At 38.2% G+C, this 27,149-nt stretch overlaps 1 protein-coding gene across 12 annotated transcripts in view; it reads right to left on the bottom strand.

Annotated features, from left to right (window-relative positions):
- Positions 1 to 27,149, bottom strand: part of TTLL5 (tubulin tyrosine ligase like 5) — a 285,182-nt gene that overhangs the window by 66,909 nt on the left and 191,124 nt on the right. For 11 of the 12 annotated variants that reach the window (XM_012438103.3, XM_064375047.1, XM_064375050.1 and 8 more), the window contains one exon: positions 15,192 to 15,387. In XM_012438103.3, the coding sequence (XP_012293526.1) occupies positions 15,192 to 15,387 (196 nt within the window). Of the gene's footprint in view, positions 1 to 15,191; positions 15,388 to 27,149 lie in introns of those variants that run through there. The other variant, XR_010342086.1, reaches the window with a different exon arrangement.

Here is a 27,149-nt window from a genome sequence, read left to right as displayed (position 1 = left end):
TGCCTCAGTCTCCTGAGTAGCTGGGATTACAGGCACCTGCCACCACGCCTGGCTAATTTTTGTATTTTTAGTAGAGACAGGGTTCATCATGTTGGCCAGGCTGGTCTTGAACTCCTGACCTTGTGATCTACCCATCTCGGCCTCCCAAAGAGCTGGGATTACAGGTGCAAGCCACCAGTGCCCGGCCATTTCTATCTTTTGAATTTTATACTATGTGCATATAGTTATTTATTGCAAAAATAAATGATTTATAAGACAGTCTAGTTCTAATAACATTTAAGCAGGTAATAAGTTATCACAGAGTACAAATCAAGATACCCAAGTGAAGCCCAAGTTTTAACCAGCTGGATATAGGATTCCTTATAGATTGGGTTAAAGAAAGAATTAACTGCTCAACACTGGCTACAAAAGCAGATTAGGTCATCGGTGAAAGGCAGAGAGACCCAGAGTAAATGGAAAAGACATAGCTTGCAGTCAAATGTACCTCAGCTCAAATGCAGGCCTTATCAATTACAAAGCGAATGATCTTTTCAAGTTAACTTCTCAGAGCTTCAGTTTTCTCACAAGCAAATACAATTACTTCACCTTTAGAAGACGAGGAGGTTGGCTGTGCACAGAGGCTCAAGCCTATAATCCCAGCACTTTGGGAGGCTGAGGCGGGTGAAGCATGAGGTCAGAAGATCAAGACCATCCTGGCCAACATGGTGAAACCCTGTCTCTACTAAAAATACAAAAATTCCAGCCTGACCAACATGGTGAAACCCTGTCTCTACTAAAAATACAAAAATTAGCCAGGTGTGGTGGCGAGTGCCTGTAATCTCAGCTACTTGAGGGGCTGAGGCAGGAGAATTGCTTGAGCCCGGGAGGTGGAGGTTGCAGTGAGCTGAGATCACGCCACTGGACTCCAGCCTGGGCAACAGAGTAAGACCTTGTCTCAAAAAAAAAAAAAAAAAAGAAGATGAGTAGCTTAATTAAAAAAAAAAATCACTTACCTCATTGGATTTTTGGAAGTTAAATGAAGATCATGTAGGTAACCTTAGCCTAGGCATTCAGTAAAGATTTCTGAAATAAAGCAAAGACCTAGGCACATAGCAGGCACTCAGCAAATAAATGTTCCATTTCTTCCCAAACCTCTATCTACCTCGGTTCTACTGAGTAACTAAAGGATGGGATGACAGGAAAGTCTACCTATCAATAATCTTTGTGAATGGTAGTTGCTTACACATTTTTTTTAACATATTTTTCCAGACTTATGTCACTCACTAGTTATGAAAGCAAATTCTTAAAATGAAAACATATGTTTAGGCTCCCAGATCCTATTTACTCAATTCTTTCTGGCAGAAATAATCTTTTCCTCTTCTGAATGCTTAGAAAAATGTATCTGTATGTCTCATCACAGTACATTCTACCATGTATTATAGCCACTTACATATGTAGTCTTCCTTCTGGGTGACTGACAATGGAAATGGCTGAATTTGTATATGATTAATTTTTGTTTCACCTACAGTGCCTAATAGAAAAGTGCTTAATAAATGAAAAAATGAAAAAAATAAAACAATCCCAACTATTCATCCATTTTTAGCAAAAACTAAATTCCTACATGAGAAAATAGGCAAATGTGCATTTAAATCCAGATGTAATCTTATAAAAGTACCATTTTCTCGACTTTGAACAGTGCCTAGTGTGTTATTTGTATCCAACTCATACTCAGCCCCAAAATATGTTAGCCCTTCTGCAGATTTCACATAAAAATAAATTCACACCTTCCTAAATGTAAAATTTGTGGGAGGACCTTAGATATTGATGTTTTATGTAAGACTAGTTTTCACTTCAAACAACAAAATAAAATAATTTAGGAGAACTTACTGCTTAGGAGACTATCCCTTCTTTAGATACAATCACTTCTCCCTTTCTTCTTAATATGACTACTCTGATTTTGTTTGGGTAATAATGTTTGCCCAGCTAAAGGAAAAGTATTTCTAAACCTCTCTTCACCTAGGGATAACCTATAATACATATTCTGGACAATGAGATGTAAAGAAAAGTTTCTGGGTGCAGATTTTGGGAGAGCTCTTTAAAGGGGCAGACTCGGCTGATGCACTTCTTGTGCCCTTTCATGTTCCCTGTTCTTCTTCCCACCTAGAGCATGGATATCTAGCAAGAGGTGGTCATAGGGTGAAAGTTACTTGCTAAGGATTGCAGAGAATAAAGAGAAGGAGCATGGGTTTCTGATGGCACCATGAAGTCTGCAAGAGCCCATCTCTAGATTTCTAACTATGTGGGGGAAAAAAAAAACCCTTTAACTTAATTAAACCATTGGTGGCATGGGGGAGTTCTGTTACCTGCAGCCAAACAGAGTCTTAACTGATACTAGAAATAATTCTCAATCCACCACAGATTCAAGCTTGCCTAAGCCTCAATACAACAAACATGTACTGCATCTCAGAAAGCAGATACTCTTTCTAAATACAGCAAAAAGCCTCTAGTTGTGACTTGTGGTTTGGTGATTATACTGTAATATACTGAACGGATAATGAAATGATTATAATTGCATACCATCTGAAACTCCGAAGCGTCGGTAATGTAGACAAGTCCCCAGGTGTTTCACAACAGCCAAGGCTAAGTGGGATGGGATTAAAGCAATCAAATCTGATAAGAAGAAACCCAGGAACACACTCAGGCAATGTTAAAAGCAGACATATAAATGGTTGTATGTAAACTAGTGGCAGAAATCAGCCTCTCCAGGCACCCTCATAGCCTGTACTGGCCCCGATCCTACGGCCCCATCAACTGAATTGTTCCATCATGTGGATTGTTTTGTCCTGATATTCATTCATAAAAGGACAGAATAATTATATGAAGTTCTCTCTAATAATTTGTAAGAAACATGAGGTTTCGATATATAATATTAACAACACAGGCATAGGAGCTGCACCATCATTAGTCAATGTCCTGGGAATGAGAGAGCTGTGTAAGCACTGGCCTCCACTCAAGACCTAGTCAACATGTACTCAGCATATACATGACTTTTGGTTCTTTGCTGGGTGTGGGAAACAGCTATACTACAGCAAGAAGACTCACAGAAAACCACAGTTTGAGGGTTGGCTTGGCCCCAGGCAAAAGACTGGAAAGGCCTTCCTTCCCCCACAACAGAAGGGCGCTCATGGGTGGGAAGGAAAAATTTCTGATAGACAGAACACAGACTGCAACTTGGAAGGTTCCAGGGAAGCAGATCTGGGCTCTCTTAATAGAAAGATAATACTGTTCAGAGATTAAATTCTGGGAGGATTTAAAAAAAAAATTCCTTCCAGAAAAACACTCCTTTTAGCCTTCACTCAGGCTTCTTGGTGATGGAGCAGAGCTGGATGCCTCTTCGTAGTGAAATTAACTCTGTAAATTCATTTTTTTTTTGAGAATGAAGGGAGATAAAGTAGGCAAATGCTATTCTGTATTTGAGTAGGTTAATGTTTCTTTGTGACCCTTTTACTCTGATTTCAGATGAGCAAACATTTCTATGCAGTATTCTTCCCATATAAGATTGTGTCCCAACTTGGATAAAGTTCCCATAACATATACAAAGCCACTTCTTGTCTATTTCTCTCTGGAAGCTAAAGTAGTGAGATGATACATTTTCTTGAATATCTAAGCCACTAATCTCACCTTCCTACTACAATCAGGGCAAGACTGTTCAGTGCAAAGAACACATTTTGACTTTTATGCAACCCTGTGATGCTGTAAAAACCTCCAGGCCAAGGTGAGAGTGAAAATAACTGTTTCTATTTCGGCAAAAGTAAGCTTCCAAAAGGCCTTTGTCTCACACTGTACAGAGTTCTTGGCTGTCTTCCATTCACAATGTTTGTCAGCTGGGACGAGACTGGGGGCTGAGCAAGAGAAACAGTACAACTTTTCTGGTGCTGCTGTAAAGCACTGGGCAGAACTATGACTCCAATAGAAATGGGGGGCAATCCAGAAGTTGCTGCTGCTCATACAGAGAGACCAATTACCAAATACCTGAGACAGGACATGGTGCTGTCAAAGATGTCGGAAGCCTTCTGACACATCCTCTCATTTCTAAAACCAATGATGAAGCTCTCTCTCCTTTAGTGAGAAGGAAAGTAGGGTCTTACCACCTCAAATGACCTACCCTAAAGGATGTAAATACAGATGCTTACCTGTATTTGCATCCTTTAGGGTAGGTCATTTGAGGTGGTAAGAAAGAAAAATTTTGAAACTATTATTCACTAACCAGCTGAGATCTGTGTGCTTCAGAGAGTCCCTAAATTAACTGTACTTGCCAACATTTAAAAAGCAATGAAGATAATTATAACTAGATATTCAAACATACTCAAAACTGAGCTTGGACTGGTGTGTGGCATGACCAGCATAGTGTAACCATGAGACAGCTGGCTAAGACTAGTGCAGTTCATGACCGTAAAAGCCAGTGAAACCAACTTGCCCTAAGATGTCACATGGGTGACCTTCCCTGATTAGCAGCCACACCCTCATCTAACCACCAGACCAATCAGACAGACACTGGTTGACATTCTGATGTAAATTTAGACTCATATGACCATAGACTCTGCTTTGCTTTACATTTCTTTCATATCTCCTTCAATGTCCAGCACTGTTTGATCACACACATACATACATACCAAGATTGGCAGACTGACCTTTTTTCTTTTGGAAACAAATCTCTTTAATAAATGTTCACTAGAAGTGTTAAAAATGACTTAATAAATGTTATTTAATAAATATTCATTAGAAGTATTAAAAATTATTTTTAATTCTGATCTCAGAGATAACCTGTTAACATTTAGATGTTTTTCTATGCATATACAAACTTATTTTCTATGAATATGTACGTATTTACGTGTGCTGACAAAAAACAGAGTCATATGACACCCGATGTTTTGGGGCCTGTTTTTATTTCGTTCAAATGTCTATCTATTCTGAGCATTTTCCCCTATCTATAAAGGTAGACCTAGATTGCTGTTTTTAATGGCATATTTTCTATTATCGTTTATTATAATTTACTTAACTAATCATCAATGCTATAAATGGACACACTGAGGTACATCTATATTTGAATTAACGGAAAGATGTAAGTATGTTCAACAAACTATTATTGAGTTAAAAAAAAACAGGCCCCCAATATCTTTTTCTTTTTTTTCTCTTTTTTTTCACAAATAGGAAAGCACCCCCAAAATCTTATAGTTCCATTTTGAAACACCATGTGCCTGCGCGCGCACACACACACACACACACACACACATGCACACACAGTCAGGTTACCAATGCATTTTGCTTTCTAAGAACAGCGTTGTGATAAACATCATGTTATCTATGCCTTTTCACATATGCTGGATCATTTCCTTAAAATAATTTCCTTAAAGTAGAATAGCTAGATCAGAAATCTCTTTGTTCTTCTGTTTCAAAACTTTTAAATATATATTCCCAAACTGCTCTCAGTAAAGGCTGTATCAATTTGTATCTCATCAGTATGTCTGAAAGGATGAATTTACTTATCATTCCTTTGATTACTATGAAAAAACAGTTTGCACCCCATGAAAAGCTAGCTCACAATTTGATGCTAATCCTGTTTCTTGTCCTTTTTATGTTTCTAAGATATTTATGCCTTTGGACAAACATGTCAATAATCTACACAGATATTATTCTAAAGAATAATAATTTAATCCTGGTATTAATAATTCTTTTAAATTTTTCTTCTCATAGGTCTCTCTAGCAATTATGAAAAAATTAATCTGCATACCATATTTAATTGTTCAAATAAGTAACTATTAGTTTTAAAAATTTAGCTAATTAATACTTAATGAGCGTTGAACTTCTCCTAAGACACTTTCTTTAATATTGTTTTAATCAATTTCTGTTTCTGGCATGGGAGGTTTAAAGAAAATCCCAAGTTGAGATCATAATGCTATGTATATTTAAGGTTAAAAATAATACATAATAGAAAATATATTTGTATATCCGTGTTCATTGATGTATTATTCACAATAGCCAAGATGTTTAAAAGAAACCTAAATGTCCATCAATGAATGAATGGAAAAAGAAAATGTGGTATGTAGTACCCACAAAAATTAAAAATAAGAAAGTAAAAAAGAGAAAACGTGGTATGTATATATGTATACACACACAATGAAATGTTATTCAGCCTTAAAAAAAAGAAGGAAATTTGTCATATGCTACAACATGGATGAATCTTGAAGATATTTTGATAAGTAAAGTAATCACATCACAAAATCATTCCACTTAACATGAGGTAACGAAACTCACAGAAGTAGAATGGTAGTTGTCAGAGGCTGGGGTGGGAAAGAGGAAAACAGGGAGTTGTTTGATGATTACAGTTTCAGTCACGCAATATAAAAATGTTCTGGAGGTCTGAGGCACAGTATGCATATAGTTAACAATACTGTACTGTATACATAAAAATTGTTCACAGAAAAAACATTTATATGTTTTCTACCTAACTGAAAAAAAAGGTGACACATAATTATAAGAGCAACTAACTTTTATTAACTTTTTTTTTTGAGATGAAGTTTCGCTCTTGTTTGCCCAGGCTGGAGCGCAATGGTGCAATCTCAGCTCACTGCAACTTCCATTCAAGTGATTCTGCTGCTTCAGCCTCCCGAGTAGCTGGATTACAAGCATGCGCCACCAGCCTGGTTAATTTTGTGTATTTTTAGTAGAGACAGGGTTTCTCCATGTTGGTCAGGCTGGTCTTGAACTCCGGACCTCAGTTGATTCACCCGCCTCGGCCTCTCAAAGTGCTGGGATTACAGGCGTGAGCCACCACGCCCAGGCTTTTACTGACCTTTTACCATGGGTCAGGCATTGCTTTAAGTGCTCTGTATATTATCTCATTTATTCCTCCCAATCATATGACCTGTGTCTCCTCATTATCACCATTTACAGAAGAAGAAACCAAGGCACAAAAAATGTTAAGGAATTTGTTCGTAATTGCAGAGGTACTGAGTAGTAAGCTGGGATTCAAACCCATAGAGTATGATTTAAGAACCTGCTATAATATGCTGCCTTGATTATTTGTTATGCTGATTTCCTTTTAAAGCAAACATATCTAAAGTAAATTTATTTAAACCATATCTCTTTTCTAAAGCAAATCTAGCAATGTGTCCAATTTCCACCAAATGTATATAAAGGACAGATTTCACTCGCCTTGCTCCAAGATCATTCTCTTTCTAGAGAAGGAAAGGCTGAAAAAATTGTCTGTAAAGCAAATGTTTGTAACTTGCTGTTAAAGTGAAAAGTTTATGTATAAAGATAACCTCAAAAGATCAGCCATGACCCCAGATAGAAAGCTCAACTGGCTAAAGAAAGATAACTCTGCCGCATTTTCAATTGTGTGTTTTATTTTTTATTTGCTAGTACTTGTAAGAAATTATTTGTATATCAGGGCCCTTGTTCTCCTAATGTGTCTGTATCTTATGCATCCTGATTACTAAAATGAAATAATTAGTCAAAGGCCATCTCTAAGTTTCCTTTACAACTTTGAGGTTATAAACATCTAACTTGTCTCTGTCTTTAAATGCATAATTTGTTTTGTTTGGCCCAGAATCTCACATGGTTGGTCTACTGTGAATATCTTGCACAGACCTTACTGTCATATATTCATTAAGTATTTTTTCCCCGGCTGCCACCATCTCAGATGGATGAACTGAATGAAGTCTTTCATCATCTCACACAAAGTTACATGAGTCCCTCAAATACCTACAGACAAATAGAAACAAACCACAGGCCATGGAGGGAGAGAAGAGAATGAAACTGGTCACCAGACAGCTGCAGCAAATTCACATGTTCACATTACACAACAAACAAGATCAATCTTGAGTGGCTAGTATGTGAACAAGTTGCCTCTTAATACCTTCAACCAAGCTGCATTCTGAATCTTAATTGATTACACTGACCCTTTTTTTAAAAAAAGATTTGTGTATATGAGAGTACATAGCAGTGCAGTAGTAATGATGCTGGAATGCCTTATCTGACTGATGATAAACGTGTAAAATAAAAAGAAAATGAAGAGTCAGTTCTGTCGTGGGGGAGGATGGTAGAGTAGAAAGGGGCTTTGGAAGTCCTCTGACATGGTATGAATATTATCTCTGCAATTAGGCAGCTGTGTGATCTTGGCTAAGTTACCCAAACTCTTTGAACATGGGTTTCCTCATCAGTGGAATGCAGATAAGACTAATCTAGTGCACCGGAAGCATTTACTATATGTTCATTTTCCTCTAAGATTCCAGAATATTCCCCCAGCAATAGCTTAGAAAACAGCATGATGATAACCAGGGGACTTATGTTACTATCAGTAATAAATTAACACAATGAACTAATGTCTATATGGTAATAATACACTAAGATCAAACTTATATGGTATCGCAAAAGCAAGCATAATATGAATTAGTCGAACATGCCATCTGTGGTAGTCACATTTTTAGACATCTGTCATGTTTCCTGGGAGTCTTCTGAAAAACATGTATCATAGAAACAAAATTAAAATAGTATTACCAGTAACAGTAACAATGTTGAAAGGACAATGTAATAATTAGAGAAATCATTCCATGTTATTAATAAAACAGGAATTAATAACAACCCATACAAGCGCTCCTAATCTCCAAACCTCTAGAACAAATGTCAGGAAACTGCATGGCTTGTTAGTTGCTAAACCTATTACTTAATCAAAGTACAAGGGAGGGTAAAGTATGGGCATTTCTAAGATTTTTAAGCCCAAGAACACCTTATTAAGATATTTCTTTAATTAAGAATTGAGGTAACTGGGATAACATCTAGGCCTAAGTTCAGGAAAACTTTTCTTTTGAGACGGTGCTTATGAATAGTAGGAGACTGGTGAAGACACCTGAGAATAACTTTTCAAACACAGTCTCATAAGAGTTAGTTAAGTACTTGTTGGCTGGGGGCGGTGGCTCATGCCTGTAATCCCAGCACTTTGGGAGGCCGAGGTTGGTGGATCATGAGGTCAGGAGTTTGAGACCAGCCTGGTCAATATGGTGAAAACTCATCTCTACTAAAAATATAAAAATTAGCCAGGTGTGGTGGCATGCGCCTGTAGTCCCATATACTTAGGAGGCTGAGGCAGGAGAACTGCTTGAACCCGGGAGGCAGAGGTTGTACTGAGCCAAGAAGTTGTAGTGAGTGCCACTGAACTCTAGCCTGGGCAACAGAGTGAAACTCTGTCTCAAAAAAAAAAGGTATTTGTTGAATATATAAATTGCAACATAAAATTTATGTAATAGAAATTGTAGCTGTTTATTGAATGCCTTGTTAGCAGGAGGCAGCAGCAGCACATAGCATAATCGCCAAGAGCTTGGATACTGCAGGCTGACAGACCAGGGTTCAAATCCCAGTTCTACCATTTATTACTTACGTGACCCTGAGAAAGTTACATAAATGATACTATGCTTTTTCATCTGTGAAGTGAGGCTAAAAAGAGGGCAGCTCTAAAGATCCACTGAGATCACACACAAAAAATGGCCACTTTGGTGCTTGACATATGGTAACATCAATGTTACATCCTGAGGACTACAATCATGATAACACACAGGCATATATCATCATCTCCAAATTAGAGTTAAGGAAAATGAGGTTCCAAAAGTCTGAATAAACTGTCCTAAGTCATGGACTAGTCAGGGCCAAGACTTAAACTGTGTGTTGGATGACTCCAAAGCCTGTCTAGAGTGCCCATTTCCAAAACAACTGAATGCAGTATTATTTCATGTATTTTCAATATATTTTCACTAAATAAGAATAAAAGAGTTCGGTTTGGCAAAATCTACTAAATCAAATGGTCGTAGGAAAATCAATAATAACTAAAAGCTAGACACTAAGTATGAGTTCCTGCTAAAGGTCAGGTGGAAAAATAAAATAGATCAAAAGAAGAAACCAAACAAAAAAACAAAGCAGCAATAGGTTATGACATTAAGTTCTGGAGTCAATATGCTCCAGAACTTAGATACATACACATACACACACACACACACACACACACACTCCGGAACTTAAACACACACACACACTCTCCTCCCCTCTCATGCCTCCAGTCCATATGCTCCAGAACTTACACATACACACACACACACACACCCCTCCCCTCTCATGCCTCCAGTCCAGCCTTCCTTTCTGATACACCGTTATAAAGATATATCGAGACACCTCCTGCATGGCTAGACTGTTTGCCTGCTCTTTGTGCCGCGCTGAGGAGCTAGCACGTTATTGCCGGCTGCTTGGAGAAAGGGTGCCTGCTGAATTTCTCTTTCTTTCCCCTCCTCCACAACACAAACACACAGCAGCTGAAGGCTTGGCGAAACAGAATTCATTCCTGAAGGAGGAGGCAGAATTTTTTTAGACATATGCAATGAACTTTTAGGAGCACAATAACAAGACTTGGTTCGGTTTATATGGGAATCCTTTCCACACCTGTGGGGTTGTGCATGTACACACATACCATTAGCAAAAAGCTGGTTACACACTGCACTCAAGATGTTACCAGCAAACTGAAAGACTTCTTGATGTGAACACTGAGCTACCCCAAGTCCTGTCTGTTACAGGAACATTAGTTTCTGCTGGGATTACTGAATCCAGATTAGATTGGTAAACCTGGGCATGGTGGGAAGGGAGAAGTAAAGAACAGATGGGGCAGAAGGATGAGAGAAATTTAGGATGCACAGTTTTCTCCTATCTTGAGTTACTTACTAATGTTGAAAGTTAAGTCCACTAAAAATTGAAGGGCTTTGTAAAGAGACTGGAACCAGTGAAGAATTAAGATGTATTTAAAATCTCTCTTTTATCCCATTATTGTTACAAGAAACTTCAGCAATTCTGTGTTGGTCATCAAAATGTCCTTAACTTTTCTGCTTTTCGGGCTCTTTCTCACTCTGGATGAGGCAGAAAAGAGAGTGGGAGGGAAGGAAGCAGGGAGTGGGTTGGGAGCAGAAGTTTAACAAAGGATCACTTTAACAGAAACTACTGAGTAATCGCTCTGTCCTGCGCCAAGAATAACATCAGCTCAATGTCTGCAATTAGAATCAGGTCAGTCGGGCCTCACAGCCGGTGCAGCCCTCCTCACAGACCCCAGCATGGAGAGCTACTCATGCTGATGTCACCAGTAGTCACTGTTGCCCAAGAAAGTCCCCGACTCAGCTGAAAGAAAAGTTTTTTTTTTGCCTTCTCCTTTAGGAGCAGGAAGCCAGCAGAAGGAGAGGGAATTAGACAGAAGACATGCATTGGGCTGTATCAATCTACAACAGATTCGCCTGACTATTCCTAACTCTTGAGATTCTGTACTTCCCCCAACCATACTAAAATTCATTTTAAATGAGTTAATGTGTATAGAGAACCTGGAATGGTGCTTGGAACATAGCAAGTGCTTAGTGAGTGGTGGTTACTATTATTAAAACAAAAAGAGAGGCTGACTCTGCCTATTCATTAGGTTATTCAAAACCTAATGAATCAGCAATGGGATGGAGGAACAACTGGTATTTTAACAGGCCCTTCAAATGGTTCTGTTACTCTAGTCTAGGGGTCTGCAGACTAGGGCCTACAGGCCAAATCCAGCCCATTGCCTGTTTTTGTACATTAAAGTTTTGTTGGAAAACAGCCACACTCATTCATTTACATATTGTTTATGGCTGTTTTCACTCTGCCACAGCAGAGCTGAGTAGTACAACAGAGATGCTATGGCCTGCAAAGCCTAAAATATTTACTATTAACACAAAAAGTTTGCTGACCTCTCTGCTCTGACTTAAAACAATATTTTTCAAACTGCTGGTTTTACCATCAGTGTGTAAAAGCTCACAGTTTCAATTTTGTCTTATTTTGTTTATTATTCTCTCTATCATATGGACTGTATCACACCAATTTTCTTGTCTCTCAGTCCCTGAAAACTTCTGCCATTGGCTCTGGGTGACTTTCCTCTCTCACTCCCATGTTACAGGATCAGTCTTTTGCAGGGGGGATTAAGTGTATGACAACTGCTAGATTTATGAGTGCAATGCTAGACTGAGACGAAGCTCAAAGCTCATTCTCCATGAATGCTGAGAGATGTCCATTTCCAAACTCAAATCCTGAATCACAGTTTAAGCGGAAATTAACATCTTCAATAAGCTGGCTATCTAAGTGCTCTGATTTGAGGCAGAAAAGAAGGGAGAAGTTCCTCTGTATTCAATGAGAGAAAGGCTGCATGATCTTTTCCGAGACATTATTAGGAGGTTACTATGTGAGAGGTGCTGTTCATAAACATAATATAATATAATGTAATATAACATAATAAAATATAATATAAATGTAAGGCCTCCTTTAACATCCTGTTCCATAAACAGGCCTCTTTTATGGATGAATGCTAGGTAAATCAGATTTCAATTCTATTCACTGCTTTCAAACAGGCAGTTAACCACACTGTTAGTTATACCAATGGCTCCCTATGTTTTAGGAAAATGAATCCAAAGTGTGAGTTCATTAGAAAAGTACCATTGCTATCTAAAGGGTAACCCAAGGTCAGAAACACAGAATACTGAGAATGTAAACCATGCTTCAATAGACACTTTAGTGATAATTATAATGGTCAGATCTAGCACAGGTAAGATACAAAGGCATAAAATCTAGTAGGGCTTTGCTTCCACTGTGCAGTGATTCTAAATACCCTCCAAAATAAAGTGCTCTAAGTTTCTACATATTCTTCCTGTTAGAATATTCAATATCTTATTTGCTATTTTATTAGTTATAAACGCTTGAAGCTAGTGGAATTTAGTTACTTTAGCTGTCTCCTATAGTCCCAGAAACTTCACCCTTACTCATTTTTACCTAAATTAGCTGTGGTTTAGAAGAATGGGTTCAGGGTGTGGGGGAGAAGAAATAAAAAAATGTTATACACATATATACAATTATGATGAATGATTTTCTGTTTGCTCTCCAGGAGAACGAGATAACTCCCTTCTTGGGAGTTCTGCCTCCTGCCTAAAACAGATATTCTGACACATTCGAAAAAACATAATTTCCATATACTTCATAATTCAGTGAAACTAAACCAGTATAATCCTCAGTGAAAAGAAATTCCACACAAGAATAGCGGTACAGTACTCTGAATTTTCAAAGGAATGTGAGTTGCTGGAAGCTAATCAAAAGTATGAGAAGGACTTAAAAATGAAGCAATTTCTAAAAGTGCAAATCAACAAAACTGCCTCTCCTTTAATCATCCACCATTTCAAGGTATTGAAGCATGGTTTAAAATGTACCAACTGTCTAGATTCAATAGAGCCAGAGATATTTTTTTTCTAACTTTTATTTTAGGTCCAGGGGTACATGTTCAGGTTTGTTATAAATGTAAATGGCGTGTTGCAGGGCTTTGGTGCACAAATTATTTTGTTGTCCAGGTAATGAGCCAAGGGCCTGATAAGTAGTTTTTTGATCCTCAGGCTATATAGTGATATTTCCACTATCCAGTATCTGATTAAGTTGGCATTCTCAAGTACTCTGAATGACAGGGAGTTTAAAGTTTAAAAAGCTTTAAGAAATCTAAGAACACAAATTCAAGCAAAAACGAAGACACACATTTATATCTGCAGTTGTGAAAATGAAAAGTGGCTTAAATGTGTCTACTATCCCCAAGATTTTCTAAATGAAGAAAATTTTACATGATAGAAAGCGATATGGTAATTACAATGAGATACTATACTCTATGCTTTCCAGATTAAGAAATCTTATTTTCTCCAGTAAAAATGGTCTAAAGAACTACTTCGCAAATGCCTGCACTTACAATTTCTCAATTATGATGAATTAATGTAATGTACAGCGTATACTACTGCAAGTAAAGATGATCAAATGATGAACTATGTTGAAATAACAAAATGACATTTTGTTATGCATAGTAGTTGAAAAGGTAAGACACAGTGTATAATAATAATTGTTTTATTTAGAGGAAAAAACCTTTGGTAAATGTTGCTTTAGTCTTTGAGTAAATAATAATTTTGTACAAACTCATGCACATTATGATTACATTACCCCGTCTCTACTAAAAATACAAAAAATTAGCTGGGCATGGTGGCGTGTGCCTGTAATCCCAGCTACTCAGGAGGCTGAGGCAGGAGAATTGCCTGAACCCAGGAGGCAGAGGTTGCAGTGAGCCGAGATCGCGCCATTGCACTCCAGCCTGGATAACAAGAGCGAAACTCTGTCTCAAAAAAAAAGAAAAAAATGATTGATTTGGAGCTCAAACTGAGAAAAGATTCTCTCTTCACATAACCAAATGTCAGAAAAGCTTATAGAATCAGTACTAATTCAGTCCAATAACTCCACTGTAGAAACATAGTAATTATTCTAATGATGATCCTGAGTCACCAAGAAAAATTTAACTCTTTGTGGCCTGAATTTTTGGTGAGGTCATCCTTCCTGTTCTGTACAACTGGGGCCATATTGATATATTAGTGCAATATACTTATATAGCTCCCTCACACATACACTCAGGAGTTTCTGGTATTTTACAGACAGTGAGTAGTGAATCAACATCTCCCTACACGTAAGTTCCACAACAGCAAGGATTTTTGTGTGTACAGTCACCTTATAGCCCCACTGTTTAAAACAGTGCCTAGTACACAATAGATACACAGTAAACATTTGTGGAATGAATAGCTATCATTTATAGATGACCTGCAGCCTAACGTACATCCATTTCCTACCAAAAGAACTTGCAAGTTATTTATTCCTTGAAAATCTTAGATAATGAGTAATATCACTTAAGTATGCCAAGTATATCACGGCAAGAAAGTAGAATATTTAGAAATAAAGATTAAAATGCTAGCTTTCAGGTATCTTAGAATCAGACCCTATGAGAGGTTACTAAACTAAGATCATACAACAGAAAGGGGAAACACTACAATAGAGATTTTTGCATAGCAACGTTCAAATCAAGAAATCACGTCAAACACTGGTTAAGCATCACCTTCAAGCAAAGCCAATGTTATGGCTGCAGAACAGTTCTTCCTCAAGAGTAGATTCCCCCATGAGCTATCCAAGCCAGGGTGGCATAGGTTTGGAAAACGAATCCTACATTTTTCATTCATTCACCTTTAAGAAAACAAACAAACAAAAAAAAACAAACCAACAGCAGGAAGATATTAACAACATGGAAAAGACTTATCTTGAATTACCTGGTGCTGGGCTCGACTCTGGTTCAGGAGCTGCCGGGACTGAAGGTTTTGTTCCTCAAGTTGCTGCAGGGCAAAATGGAGCTGGTAGCTGCCTGCTGTGGGGTGACACTTGTGCTGGGGGACCACCCCTGTAGCCTTGCTGTACACGTTGTTTTCTACCTCTCCTTCCCAGGCAAAGCCACCTGTCTGGAGGCTCCTGAAGAGAAAAGCACTCAGGTTACTTAGAGTGAGTGGTTGTATGAACAATGTAAAGGAAAGGAGATAAATGTCTTGGGTATTTTTCCTGTATGGAACCAAGCATAGTTTGGAATTACAAATCTACTTGTGTGATATTATCTGACTCCCCCACTAAACCGTGGCTCCATGATGACAAGGACAGGGTCTGATTTGCACCTAGCACATATCATAAGGCCTGGCACATGGTAAATGTACAATAAATATTTGCTGGATGTTAAACAACTGAAATAACAATCTCACTCCCCTGTGATTGCTAGAAGACCTACAAGAAGAGCTCAGAGAGCTTCAAACGCAGGATAGTGGGCTAACTTAAGGCAGGAACAGATGCACAATCATCTTCTCTAACATCAACTTCAAAAGGAAAAGGGTTCATCACACACAATTCTTGTTTTTTCTTAGGCATGCATTAGTTAAATATCTAAATATTTTTAGAAGCTGTTTATAATTGAGCTTATGTCCCTATCACTGGGTAACATAAACGGTGTGGGAAGACACTTTTTTCATTATTCCAAATTTACCTCAATATGGTCCCCACTGAGGCTGACAATCTGTATACCCCAGGAAGGCGAAGTGCTGGGGGACTTTTTGAATAATCAGTACCTACGCTATGCTATATTTGTTAAATACTTTGATTATCTTCCTTGCCTATTTATTTATTTATTTAGAGACAGGGTCTTACCCTGTCACCCAGAATGGAGTGCAGTGGTGCAATCACAGCTCACTGCAGTCTTGACCTCCCCATACTCAGGTGATCCTCCCACCTCAGCCTCCTGAGAAGCTGAGACTACAGGTGCACGTGTGCCCCCATGCCTGGCTACTTTTTGTATTTTTTGTAGAGACAGGGGTTTCACCACATTGCCCTGACTGGTCTCCAACTCCTGGGCTCAAGTGATCTCCCTGCCTCAGCCTCCCAAAGTGCTTGGATTGCAGGTGTGAGCCACTGTGCCCAACCCCAAATTCTTAAATTCTAGATTCTGGTGACCATGTCTATGTACTTCCTAGCAGAAGTCTGTACAACTCTAGACTACATTTCCCCTCTGAGATCATTGCTCCCAGTAGAAAAGACCCCATTTATACCACATTGCTCCCATTTGGCTGGCTATTATCAAAACAAAATACCTGAAGATAACAAGGGTCGCTGGGGATGTAGAAAAACCGGAACCCTTGTGCAATGCTGGTGGGAATGTAAAATGGTACAGCTACTGTGGAAAACACTTCCAGGGTTCCTCCAGAAGTTAAACACAAAATAACCAAATGATCCAGAAATGTTCCTTGTAGATATATACGGAAAAGAACTGAAATTAAAACTAATAACTGTATACCAATGTTCATAGCAGCATTGTGCAAAATGGCCAAAAGATGAAACAACCCAAATGTCCATCAACAGATGAATCTACATACAATATGTACAGAACCTTGAAGATACTATCCTAAGTGAAATAAGTCAGTCACAAAAGGACAAATATTATATGATGCCACTTATGTGAGGTACCTAGAATAGGTAAATTTTAGAGACAGAAAGTACAATGGTGACAACGTTGTCAAGGGCTATGGAATTAGGGAATAGGAAGTCATTTTTCAGTGAGTACAGGCGCTTCAGTTTGGGATGATGACAAAGTTCTGAAGATAGATGGTGGCTAATAATTGCAAAATAGTATAAATGTAGTAAATGCCATGACATTGTACACTTAAAAATGGTTAAAATGGTAAATTTAATGCTAAATATATTTTAATATGATTTTCTAAAGGTCTCATTTCTTTTGAGAACAGTCTTATTTGTCAGTCCTTTGATTCCTTAACACTTTTGGTTATTCTTGGGACCTTCCTCTTTTTTTTTTTAATTTATTTTTATTTTTTGGAGATGAAGTTTCATTCGCTGCTTGGACTGGAGTGCAACAGCACGATCTTGGCTCACTGCAACCTCTACCTCTCAGATTCAAGTGATTCTTTTGCCTCAGGCTCCCAAGTAGTTGGAATTACAGGGATATGCCACTATGCCTGGCTAATTTTGTATTTTTAGTAGAGATGGGGTTTCTCCATGTTGGTCAGGTTGGTCTTGAACTCCTGACCTCAGGTGATCCGCCTACCTCGGCCTCCCAAAGTGCTGGGATTACAGGTGTGAGTCACTGCACCCAGCCTAGGAGCTCCTTTAATTACACCGTATTTTTTTCTTTTTAGGTACAGTGATAAGAAAACTACATAGAAGAAACATAAGACTCTCATAGTGAACAATCTTGCTCCAAGCCCTGATTAACAGGACTTAAAAAAATGAAAGGATGCCTAAACTGAGAGACGTGTTCATAGTGATTTAAATCAGTGTTATTCTTTCCTTTGGCATTAAAGTCATTTCAATGACAGAGGTGTAGCAACCCTGGGATGAGGCTACACAGATCTTCCTGAGTCCTGACCTATAAGCCACTTGCTTATTTATAGCCTGTCCTGATGACTCAACAGAGCACTGTGGGAGGGAGCAAAGTAAAATGTTTGCCGAGCTCAGAAGTCCATGCTCCTCTGTTGCCTGTGTCTTCCCTTACAGCCTGGTCTTTTGGGGCCTCTGCTTTCGTTTCCCAACTCTCTTAAAGAGATTTCCAAATCCCTCGTTAAGGGTAAGTCTGTCAACTGTATTCTGAAGTCCATGGATGAAAGGCTTTCTATCTCATAATCTCACCTCTGATATGTCACATCCCTTACTCATCTCCTCCCACAGTTTGGCTCCCACAGTTCAGTTTCTCAATTATATACCATCAGCTAATCTTCTTGGAGAACACACCAAAAAGCTCACAGCTTATCTATTAAGTTTTCTGAGTGTGACATTTGATCTTGAGTGATCCTTCTTCAAGTGCCTCAGTGTGCATGTTATTAGACAGTTAAAAGGGCATGATCCTTCCCAAGAGACTTCTAGAGATATGGAGAAATATGGTAAGCACTGATCAAATATAAATAAATACTTCAATACATTAATAAAATGTTAACATTATTCACAAAGCAGGGTGTTGAGTGAGAGTAAAACAGGATTACATTGTTAGGAAAGGAGAAGCCTGAAAAACCTGTTATCTCTTTTCTCATTAGTGAGGGAAGAGAAAAGCTTAATGAAGACAAAACACCCAGAACTACTGAATAGCTACTGACTCAGCTAAAGGAACAGAGTCAGCTGTGAGTAGAAGGGGCAGCCATCAAGGAAGGTATCTAGGTTCCAGGCAAGAGTGGGCTGATCTGGTGAACAAACGAATACAAAGGAAAGAAACGGGTGAAAAAGCAGGAATGGCTTTACCTGACTAACCTTGAGATTTCCACATTAATTAGGGCACGGAATCCAGAATGAAACTATTATTTACAACAACTGGACAAAAGTTCGGAAAGCCCATCAACAGTGATTCTGCTTTCATTCTTGCTTTGCTGGTCACAGAAGTTTCCAGCTACAGGAAGCAATCTAGACTCAGAGATTAGATTTAAAGGACTTATATAACTATAAAACTTATGTCAGAATTCATTTCACTGGCTAGCTAGATTGGTTCATTTGCTAAAAGCTGTTTTAATAACAAATATCCCCAGGAGACATTCACTTTAGTGCCTTCTTGTGCATCAGAAATTAAAGTCTGTAACCAGGCCCCTTTATTTGGGGATGATCATGGACAGGTTTGCAGGTGTGTGAATATGAGGTGGGGGTCTGTGGATAAATAAAGAGTAGGACAGTGGGCAAGAGAAGATCAAATAAGGAATTATGGATAAGAAGGGATGTGTTCCTCCAACTGTACACATATTGAACAGACTGGAATATCATAAACTTTTACAATGAAATCTGTTTTTAATCTCATCAGTAACATAAGCCCAGTCTACAAATCACAAAAGGAAGTTTCTCAAGCAAGTGGAGGCTTTTAGCAAAGAGGCAGGAATTTTTATAGTGCAACAGTGGGTGGGGGCAGAAATGCTCAGCTGTGTAATGTGATCAGTGCCATGAGAAACTTGTTTGCTTTGAGTTACAGTGGGTGTTACTCAGGTCATGGTATCTCACACGTAAAGTACAAGCTTTTGGGGTTTGCAATATGCAAGTGCTATAATGATCGACACAGACGAGGCCAGGTGTACTATAACTTGGCCTTTCCTTGATTTCTGGTGCCTGAGTTTATATATCTAAATATTCCTTTCTAGGCAGCTCATAGTTTCCATTTCAACCAAAATTCCATCCCATTCTTGAACCTCAACGAATTCTATTTTTCTAATTTTTTTACTACCAAAAATTTTGAGGTTCAATCATTCTCTCCAAACTTTAGTGTTTTTCTTTGCTCAATACTAAAACATAATATTGTACACAGGCCCTGTAAATATCTTCTAATCATTTTTACTTTATTTCTACAACAGAGTATATAGAGCCAAGAAAATCAGCTGTAGAAAGGCTCTTTGCTTAACACCTGATTCAAAGTGAATTATGCTATATTTCCCCTGTACATATGTAGTGAATAGGCAACAATATTGCAAGTTTTTCTAAATACTACATTCTCTTATTAGCCTATCCATTTAGAACTTTATTTTTTCTATATTGTACTGTGGCACTGCAGGATGAAATGTTTTTCTCTACAACTGCCCTTCCTGCAGCATACCTGCAACCTCCAGCAATAAACATTGAAGGGCTATACTTTTCCCTATGGTTAAATCAAACGGATACTGGTTTTAGAGAACTTGGAGGGAATCTGAAAAATGTAAAGCAAAACCTCAACAGGAAGTTGTACTCTCTATAAAGATATGCAGAGGATTGTTATATTTGTACAGAGTGTGATTCCATGGTCCATTTCACCAACCTCCTCCACCCAAGTCCAGCCAAACATGAGTTACCATGTACAACGATGCCCCTGCTTTTTGATGGTGCTTTCAACTGTCACAACGACGGGGGTGGAGGTATCACCAACATTTAACAGATGGGGGTCAGGGTATTAAATATCCAGAAATGTAAGGAATAGTCTTATATTAGGAAAATGTGTGCTGCTTAAAATGCCAATGGTGCTTCTGGTGAGAAACACTATAAGGCTATGAAGGAGGTGCTTTCTGGGGAGAAATTATTTCTTTGTAAGACAGACTATCCACTTCAGTGGCACTTTATGAAATGTATAGATATTTAAATCTTCAAGTATTAGGAAGATGTCAAACTCACAGTGAAAAGCTGTAATTTTATCATTGACAACAAATACTGCCACTTGTATACTCTGAAGTGATAGGCTCACTGTTTATTTTTGAGGAAACGTCTGCCAAATATCCAAATCCAAATAACCACAGTTTGTCTATCAGATGCTCTTTCAAGTTCAGAGTCACAAATGCCTTTCCTTGAGACAACTATCATATACTATGCAGCAGAATTGCTTTATGTGTACATCTCATTTTGTCAGATAGAATATTAAAAAGATATATACTCCAGTGTTGAGTTATAAAAAATTATTATTACTGTTTATCAAGGATATTCTTAAGTAGCATTGGCATTTCTTTTAAGTGAAAATGCTATGGTAGTAAAGAATACAGTGACTACTACAGTTTGGTGCCACTGCCTGAATCCGTGCTAAGGCATGAGCAGTTTTATAAACTCACTATCGTTTTTGTACCATTGGTGCAAATGTCAATACAGTGAAAAAAGTATCACTATGAAAACGGTTTGACTCTGTTAGCTTCCTCAAAGGGTCTCGAGGATCCCCCACTCCTCCCAACTTCCCCAAGGCCTCCAGGTCTGCTAACAGTGCTTTGTGAATCATAGACCTGTTGCAATACATACATACATATATATATATTTTGAGACGAAGTTTTGCTCTCGTGGCCCAGGCTGGAGTGCAATGGCGCGACCTTGGCTCACCACAACCTCCGCCTCCGGGTTCAAGTGATTCTCCTGCCTCAGCCTCCTGAGTAGCTAGATTATAGGCATGCGCCACCACGCCCAGCTAATTTTGCAATTTTAGTAGAGACAGGGTTTCTCCATATTGGTCAGGGTGGTCTCAAACTCCCAACCTCTGGTGATCCACCCACCTCAGCCTCCCAAAGTGCTGGGATTACAGGCATAAGCCACTGTACCCAATCATAATACATATTCTTAAAATTTAAAAACCTTAACATTTTCTTACAAAGAAAGAAAATTCTAAGTCCAGATGATTTCAAAATGAATTCTATGCTGGACGTGATGGCTCACTACTGTAATCCTAGAACTTTGGGAGGCCGAGGTGGGTGGATTGCTTAAGGTCAGGAGTTCAAGATCAGTCTGGCCAACATAGGGAAACCCCATCTCTACTAAAAATACAAAATTAGCTGGGAGTGGTGACCGATGCCTGTAATCCCAGCTATTCAGGAGGCTGAGGCAAGAGAATCGTTTGAACCTAGGAGGTGGAGGTTGCAGTGAGCAGAGACCATGCCATTGCACCCAGCCCGGGTGACAGAGTGAGACTCTTGTCTCAAAAAAAAAAAAAAAAAAAAAATAGAATTCTATCAAACAAGAGGAAATAATTCCAATCTTTCATAAACTCTTTCAGAAAAGAGCACAGAAAAAAAAAAAAAACTTCCCAACTTATTTTATGAGGCTAGCATATCTCTAATACAGAAATCTGACAAAGATACTACAAGAAAAAAAAATTACTTTCTTTTGGTCTTTTCAGACCAATATGTCTGATGAACACAGATACATAAAAAACTTTAACAAAATATTAGCTAATAAAATCTATCTATCTAATCAACCAACCAATCAAATACAAATAGGATAATATATCATGGCCAAGTGGCATTTATCATAGAAATGCAAGGCTAGCATTAGAAAAAAAAGTCATATAATTCACCACATTAAGAGAATGAAGTAAAGTCATATATTAATACTGTTAGACATGAAATGCATTTGACAAAATCAAACACCCATTCATGACAGACATTCTTAGTAAACTAGAAAACATTTCTATTCAACACCAGTAATGGGTGACCTATTGGTATAAGGCAAGAAAAAAAAAATTATTCATTGACAAATGATTGTTTACATAGTCAACCTTATAAACTTTACAGAAACACTGCTAGAACTAATAAATAAATGTAGCAAAGTTGCAGGAATCATGATCCATAAACAAAATGCAATAATATTTTTATATACTAGAAATACACAATTGGAAAATGAAATTTTAAAAAGGAATACAACTTGGCCAGGCACAATGGCTCATGCCTGTAATCCCAGCACTTTGGGAGGTTGAGGTGGGTGGATCACAAAGTCAAGAGTTCCAGACCAGCCTGGCCAATATGGTGAAACCCTGTCTCTATTAAAAATACAAAAATTAGTGTGGTGTGGTGGTGGGCACCTGTAGTTCCAGCTACTTGGGAGGCTGAGGCAGGAGAATTACTTGAACCCGGGAGGTAGAGGTTGCAATGAGCCGAGATTGTGCCACTGAACTCCAGCCTGGGCAACAGAGAGAGACTCCACCTCAAAACAACAACAACAACAAAAACTTATAATATCATGAGAATACATCAAATATCTAAGAATAAATCTAGTAGAAAATACATAAGGTCACTACAGTGAATTTATGAAACATTAATTAAAAAAATAAACAAAACCTATATAAGTACAAAGATATACCATGTTGACTCACTGGAAGACTCAATATTGTTAAGATGTGTATTCTGTACTTCAGATATTGTTTTTCTCAGTTTCACAATTTCCATTTGGAAATCTGTCTTGATTACTGTTATTACTTTTTTTGAGACGGAGTCTCACTCTTGTCCCCCAGGCTGGAATGCAGTGGTGTGATCCCAGGCTGGAATGCAGTGGTGTGATCTTGGCTCACTGCAACCTCCACCTTCTAGTTTCAAGCAATTCTCCTGCCTCAGCCTCCAGAGTAGCTGGGATTACAGGCATGCACCACTATAACCAGCAAATTTTTGTATTTTTAGTAGAGCTGGGGTTTTGCCATGTTGGCCAGGCTGGTCTCAAACTCCTGACCTCAGGCGATCAGCCCACCTCAGCCTTCCAAAGTGCTGGGATTATAGGCATGAGCCACCATGCCTGGCCAAAATTTTGTATTTTTCATTCATTAAAGCATATTTTCCTTTATATCCGTGTGCACAGTCACTTTAACATCCTTGTCTGTTAATTCTATCATCTGGGCCTTCTAAGGATTGGTCTTCATTGATTATCTTTTATTCTGAGGACAGGTCATATTTTCTTATTTCTTCCTATGTTGAATAGTTTCATATTGTATCCTGGATACTCTGAATGATATGTTGTAGAGACTGGATTGTATTATGTCACTCTAAAGAATGTATATGTATGTGTTTTAAGTTGATGGTTAACTTGGCGAAACTCAAATTGCAATTCTTTCTTCTACTCAGTGGGCTGTAGCTCTGATAAGGCCTTTTTGCTTTGCCTGTATGCTTTGAAGTACGTCTTGCAAATGCATTAGTCAGGGGTCAGTCAGAAATTTGGGAAAATTTTCTACATAGAATTCAGGCTCCCCTTTTCTGGAGATGCCTCATTTCTAGAGTTTCCCTCTCCCTCTACAGCAGATGTGGTTGTTCTGAACTCCATTCTTCAGTTCATCCAGCCAGTTAAGGCTGCAGATTTTGGGGCAAGTTCTATCTGCTCCATGTGGTGCAAACTATGACTTGCCCTTAAGTGAAAAGGCAACAAGAGAAAACAAACAGAAAACTCACCCCTGGCAATTCCCTTCTTTCAAATGTTGACTCCTCTCCAGTATCAATCAGCTTTTGTTCACCCTCTAGTGCCTTTAAATAGTTTTATTTTATATTTTATCAAGTAGGTTGATCAGATAAAGAGGTAGCCACTACCAGAACTGGACTACCCCCTAACTTATCTATAGATTCAATTCGATCACAATATAATTCCAGCAGGCTTTGTTTTTGTTGTTGAAGAAACTGACATGTTGATTTTTTTTCTTTTCTTTTTTCTTCCAGGATACTTCTGGTAGCAGGAAAGGTTGATTTTAACATTACGGAAAAAAATCAAAGAATCTACAATAATCAAAACAATCATGAAAAAGAGGACTTACATCACCTGATTTCAAGACTACTATAAAACTACCATAATCAAGACATTTCTACTCATCAAAAGACATCACTAAGAAAAAGAAAATGAATGAGTAAGACATGCCTTTGAGGAAAAATATTTGCAATAGAGGTATGCATATGTGACAAAGGATTTCTACTGATAAAATATAAAAATGCCCTGTTGTTAATTGTTGATTTAAATAATAAAAATAATGAGATTTAAGAACATGTAAATGATTTGAACAGGCAATTTACAAAAGAAAATATGGGAATGGCTAACAAGCAAATGAAAAGTTCTCAACATCAGTATGCATCAGGGAAATGCAACAAACATCTTACATCTACTAACATAATTAAAATCAAACAGACAATATCAGATGTTAGTGAGCATGAAGAACAATTAGAACTTTCATACATTGCTGATGGGGGTATAAAATGATACAATCATTGCAGAAAACTACTTGTCAGTTTCTTATAAAGTAAAAACATGTATTTACATGACAGGAAAATTCTACTTCTAGGTATTCACCCAAAAGAAATGAAAATATGGCTAAAAATTTTGCATAAGAATTTTCATTGAATTTGTATTCATAATAGTCAAAAACTGGAAACAATCCTAATGCCTATTATTAGAGAAATAAACAAACTGTGGTATATTCATACTACGAAATACTACTCAATAAAAAGGAATGAACTGCTCATATAAGCAACAAAACAGACGAATCTCAAAAACACTGTATTAAATGAAAGAAGCCAAACACAAAAGAACAAATATTGTATGATTCCATTTATGAACAAGCACAACAAATCTACAGTGAGAGGAGTCAGAAGAATGATTACCAGTGGGGAGGGGCAGTACTGACTGGAAAAAAACGCAAAGGAATTTTGAAGTGTGATGGAAATGTTCTATATGTTGTATTGTATGGTGGTTACACAGACATGTAAGATTGCTGAAACTCATCAAATTGAACTGTTAAAATAGATTTTTTATCTCTCTTTTTGAGAGGGAGTCACTCCGTCACCCAGGCTGGAGTGCAGTGGCATGGTCTCGGCTCATGGCAACCTCCCCTTCCTGGGTTCAAGCGGTTCTCGTGCCTCAGCCAGTAGAGATGGGTTTCACTGTGTTGATCAGGCTGGTCTCGAACTCCTGACCTCAAGTGATCTGCCCGCCTCGGCCTCCCAAAGTGTTGGGATTACAGGCATGAGCCACCGTGCCCAACCAAAATAGATGTATTTTTAGTTTATATAATTATACTTCAATTTTAAACATACAAACATGCAAACAAAAACTTACAGCATTTTCACTTATCTTTAATTAAAACTCGTGTTAGTATTTCCCTGTTTTTATAATTTCCTGATTTTAGCTATAAAGTTACTTTTTCTCTTCTTGTACTTTGCAATAATGGGATCATATGTAAAGACACATGCCTAAGTAGTCATTTCATTTCAGTGCAATTCAATCCACATTTATTGGACACTGTTTCTAGGTGCTTACGGACTACCAAGAAGAAAAACACAAAGTTCCTGCTTTTAAAAAGCTCATGATTGTCCGGGCGCGGTGGCTCACGCCTATAATCCCAGTACTTTGGGACGCCGAGGCAGGTGGATCACGAGGTCAAGAGATCGAGACCATCCTGGTCAACAAGGTGAAACCCCATCTCTAGTAAAAATACAAAAAATTAGCTGGGCATGGTGGTGCATGCCTGTAGTCCCAGCTACTCGGGAGACTGAGGCAGGAGAATTGCTTGAACCCAGGAGGCGGAGGTTGCGGTGAGCCGAGATCGTGCCATTGCACTCCAGTCTGGGTAACAACAGCGAAACTCCGTCAAAAAAAAAAGCTCATGATCTAGAGCAGTGACTTGTAAGGTAAGTCCACAGGGAAAAAGAGGAGGTGAAAAAAATGTCAGGACTGGCAGGACTCTGGAATAGGTGGCATTAACACAGGGGTTCAAAGCCCAGGAGATGTTAGGCAGAGTCTAGGGGAATCAGCTTATGTGACAGCATTAGTGATTAAAATCATGTTAGTCTGAATGACCAAGTAATCTGGCATGAAGGTCTGAAGAAGTGAGAAATGCAAGCACAGTGACAAGATTGGAGTCAATTAGTCCTATGGATGAAAGGCAGAAAGAATGGCTGGCTCTGAAAGTGAGCCTGATAATATATTAACATTAAAAGTCAAATGTAGTTAGGAGAGAGTCGATGGGCCATAATAGTTAAATTTAGCACTGAAATTGCATAGTGTGGGCTCTGTAAAGAACAAATCTGTTTATGAAATGCATTCAATGAATGATTGAAAACTACTTTCATTCGTGAAAAAAGCAAAGCTGAATTGCATTTAGATATAAACTTAATACATACTGAAACAGTCTACTAAGAAGTCTTAAGGTAAAAAGGGAAATTATAAATTAACTATAACTGTTAATAACTGTTGATAACTGCTGACTGGGAACACTGATAGCTAGCCAAATGAAATCTGTGCTTAAAACATTACTTAAGTGAGTTAGATGGACCTCCCAAGAGTTCATGCTCATAGTGACAAGTGCTTTGATTCTAAGAGAATTTATGTGTTAGAAGAAGATTTTTAAGTGATCTCTAAAAATTCTGATACAAAAGAAACTAATTTTTTTTAACCTTTGAGTTTATACCTTGAGATAAGAGTATACGCTCTTCTGCCTTTCCTGTTTTGAACCCATGAAGTTATACAGAAATGGT

The sequence above is a fragment of the Aotus nancymaae genome, unplaced genomic scaffold (genome assembly GCF_030222135.1).
Source record: "Aotus nancymaae isolate 86718 unplaced genomic scaffold, 86718_ANA_hifiasm-v0.15.2.pri h1tg000011l, whole genome shotgun sequence".
Classification (NCBI taxonomy): domain Eukaryota; kingdom Metazoa; phylum Chordata; class Mammalia; order Primates; family Aotidae; genus Aotus; species Aotus nancymaae.
This window is presented reverse-complemented; position numbering and strand designations above follow the sequence as displayed.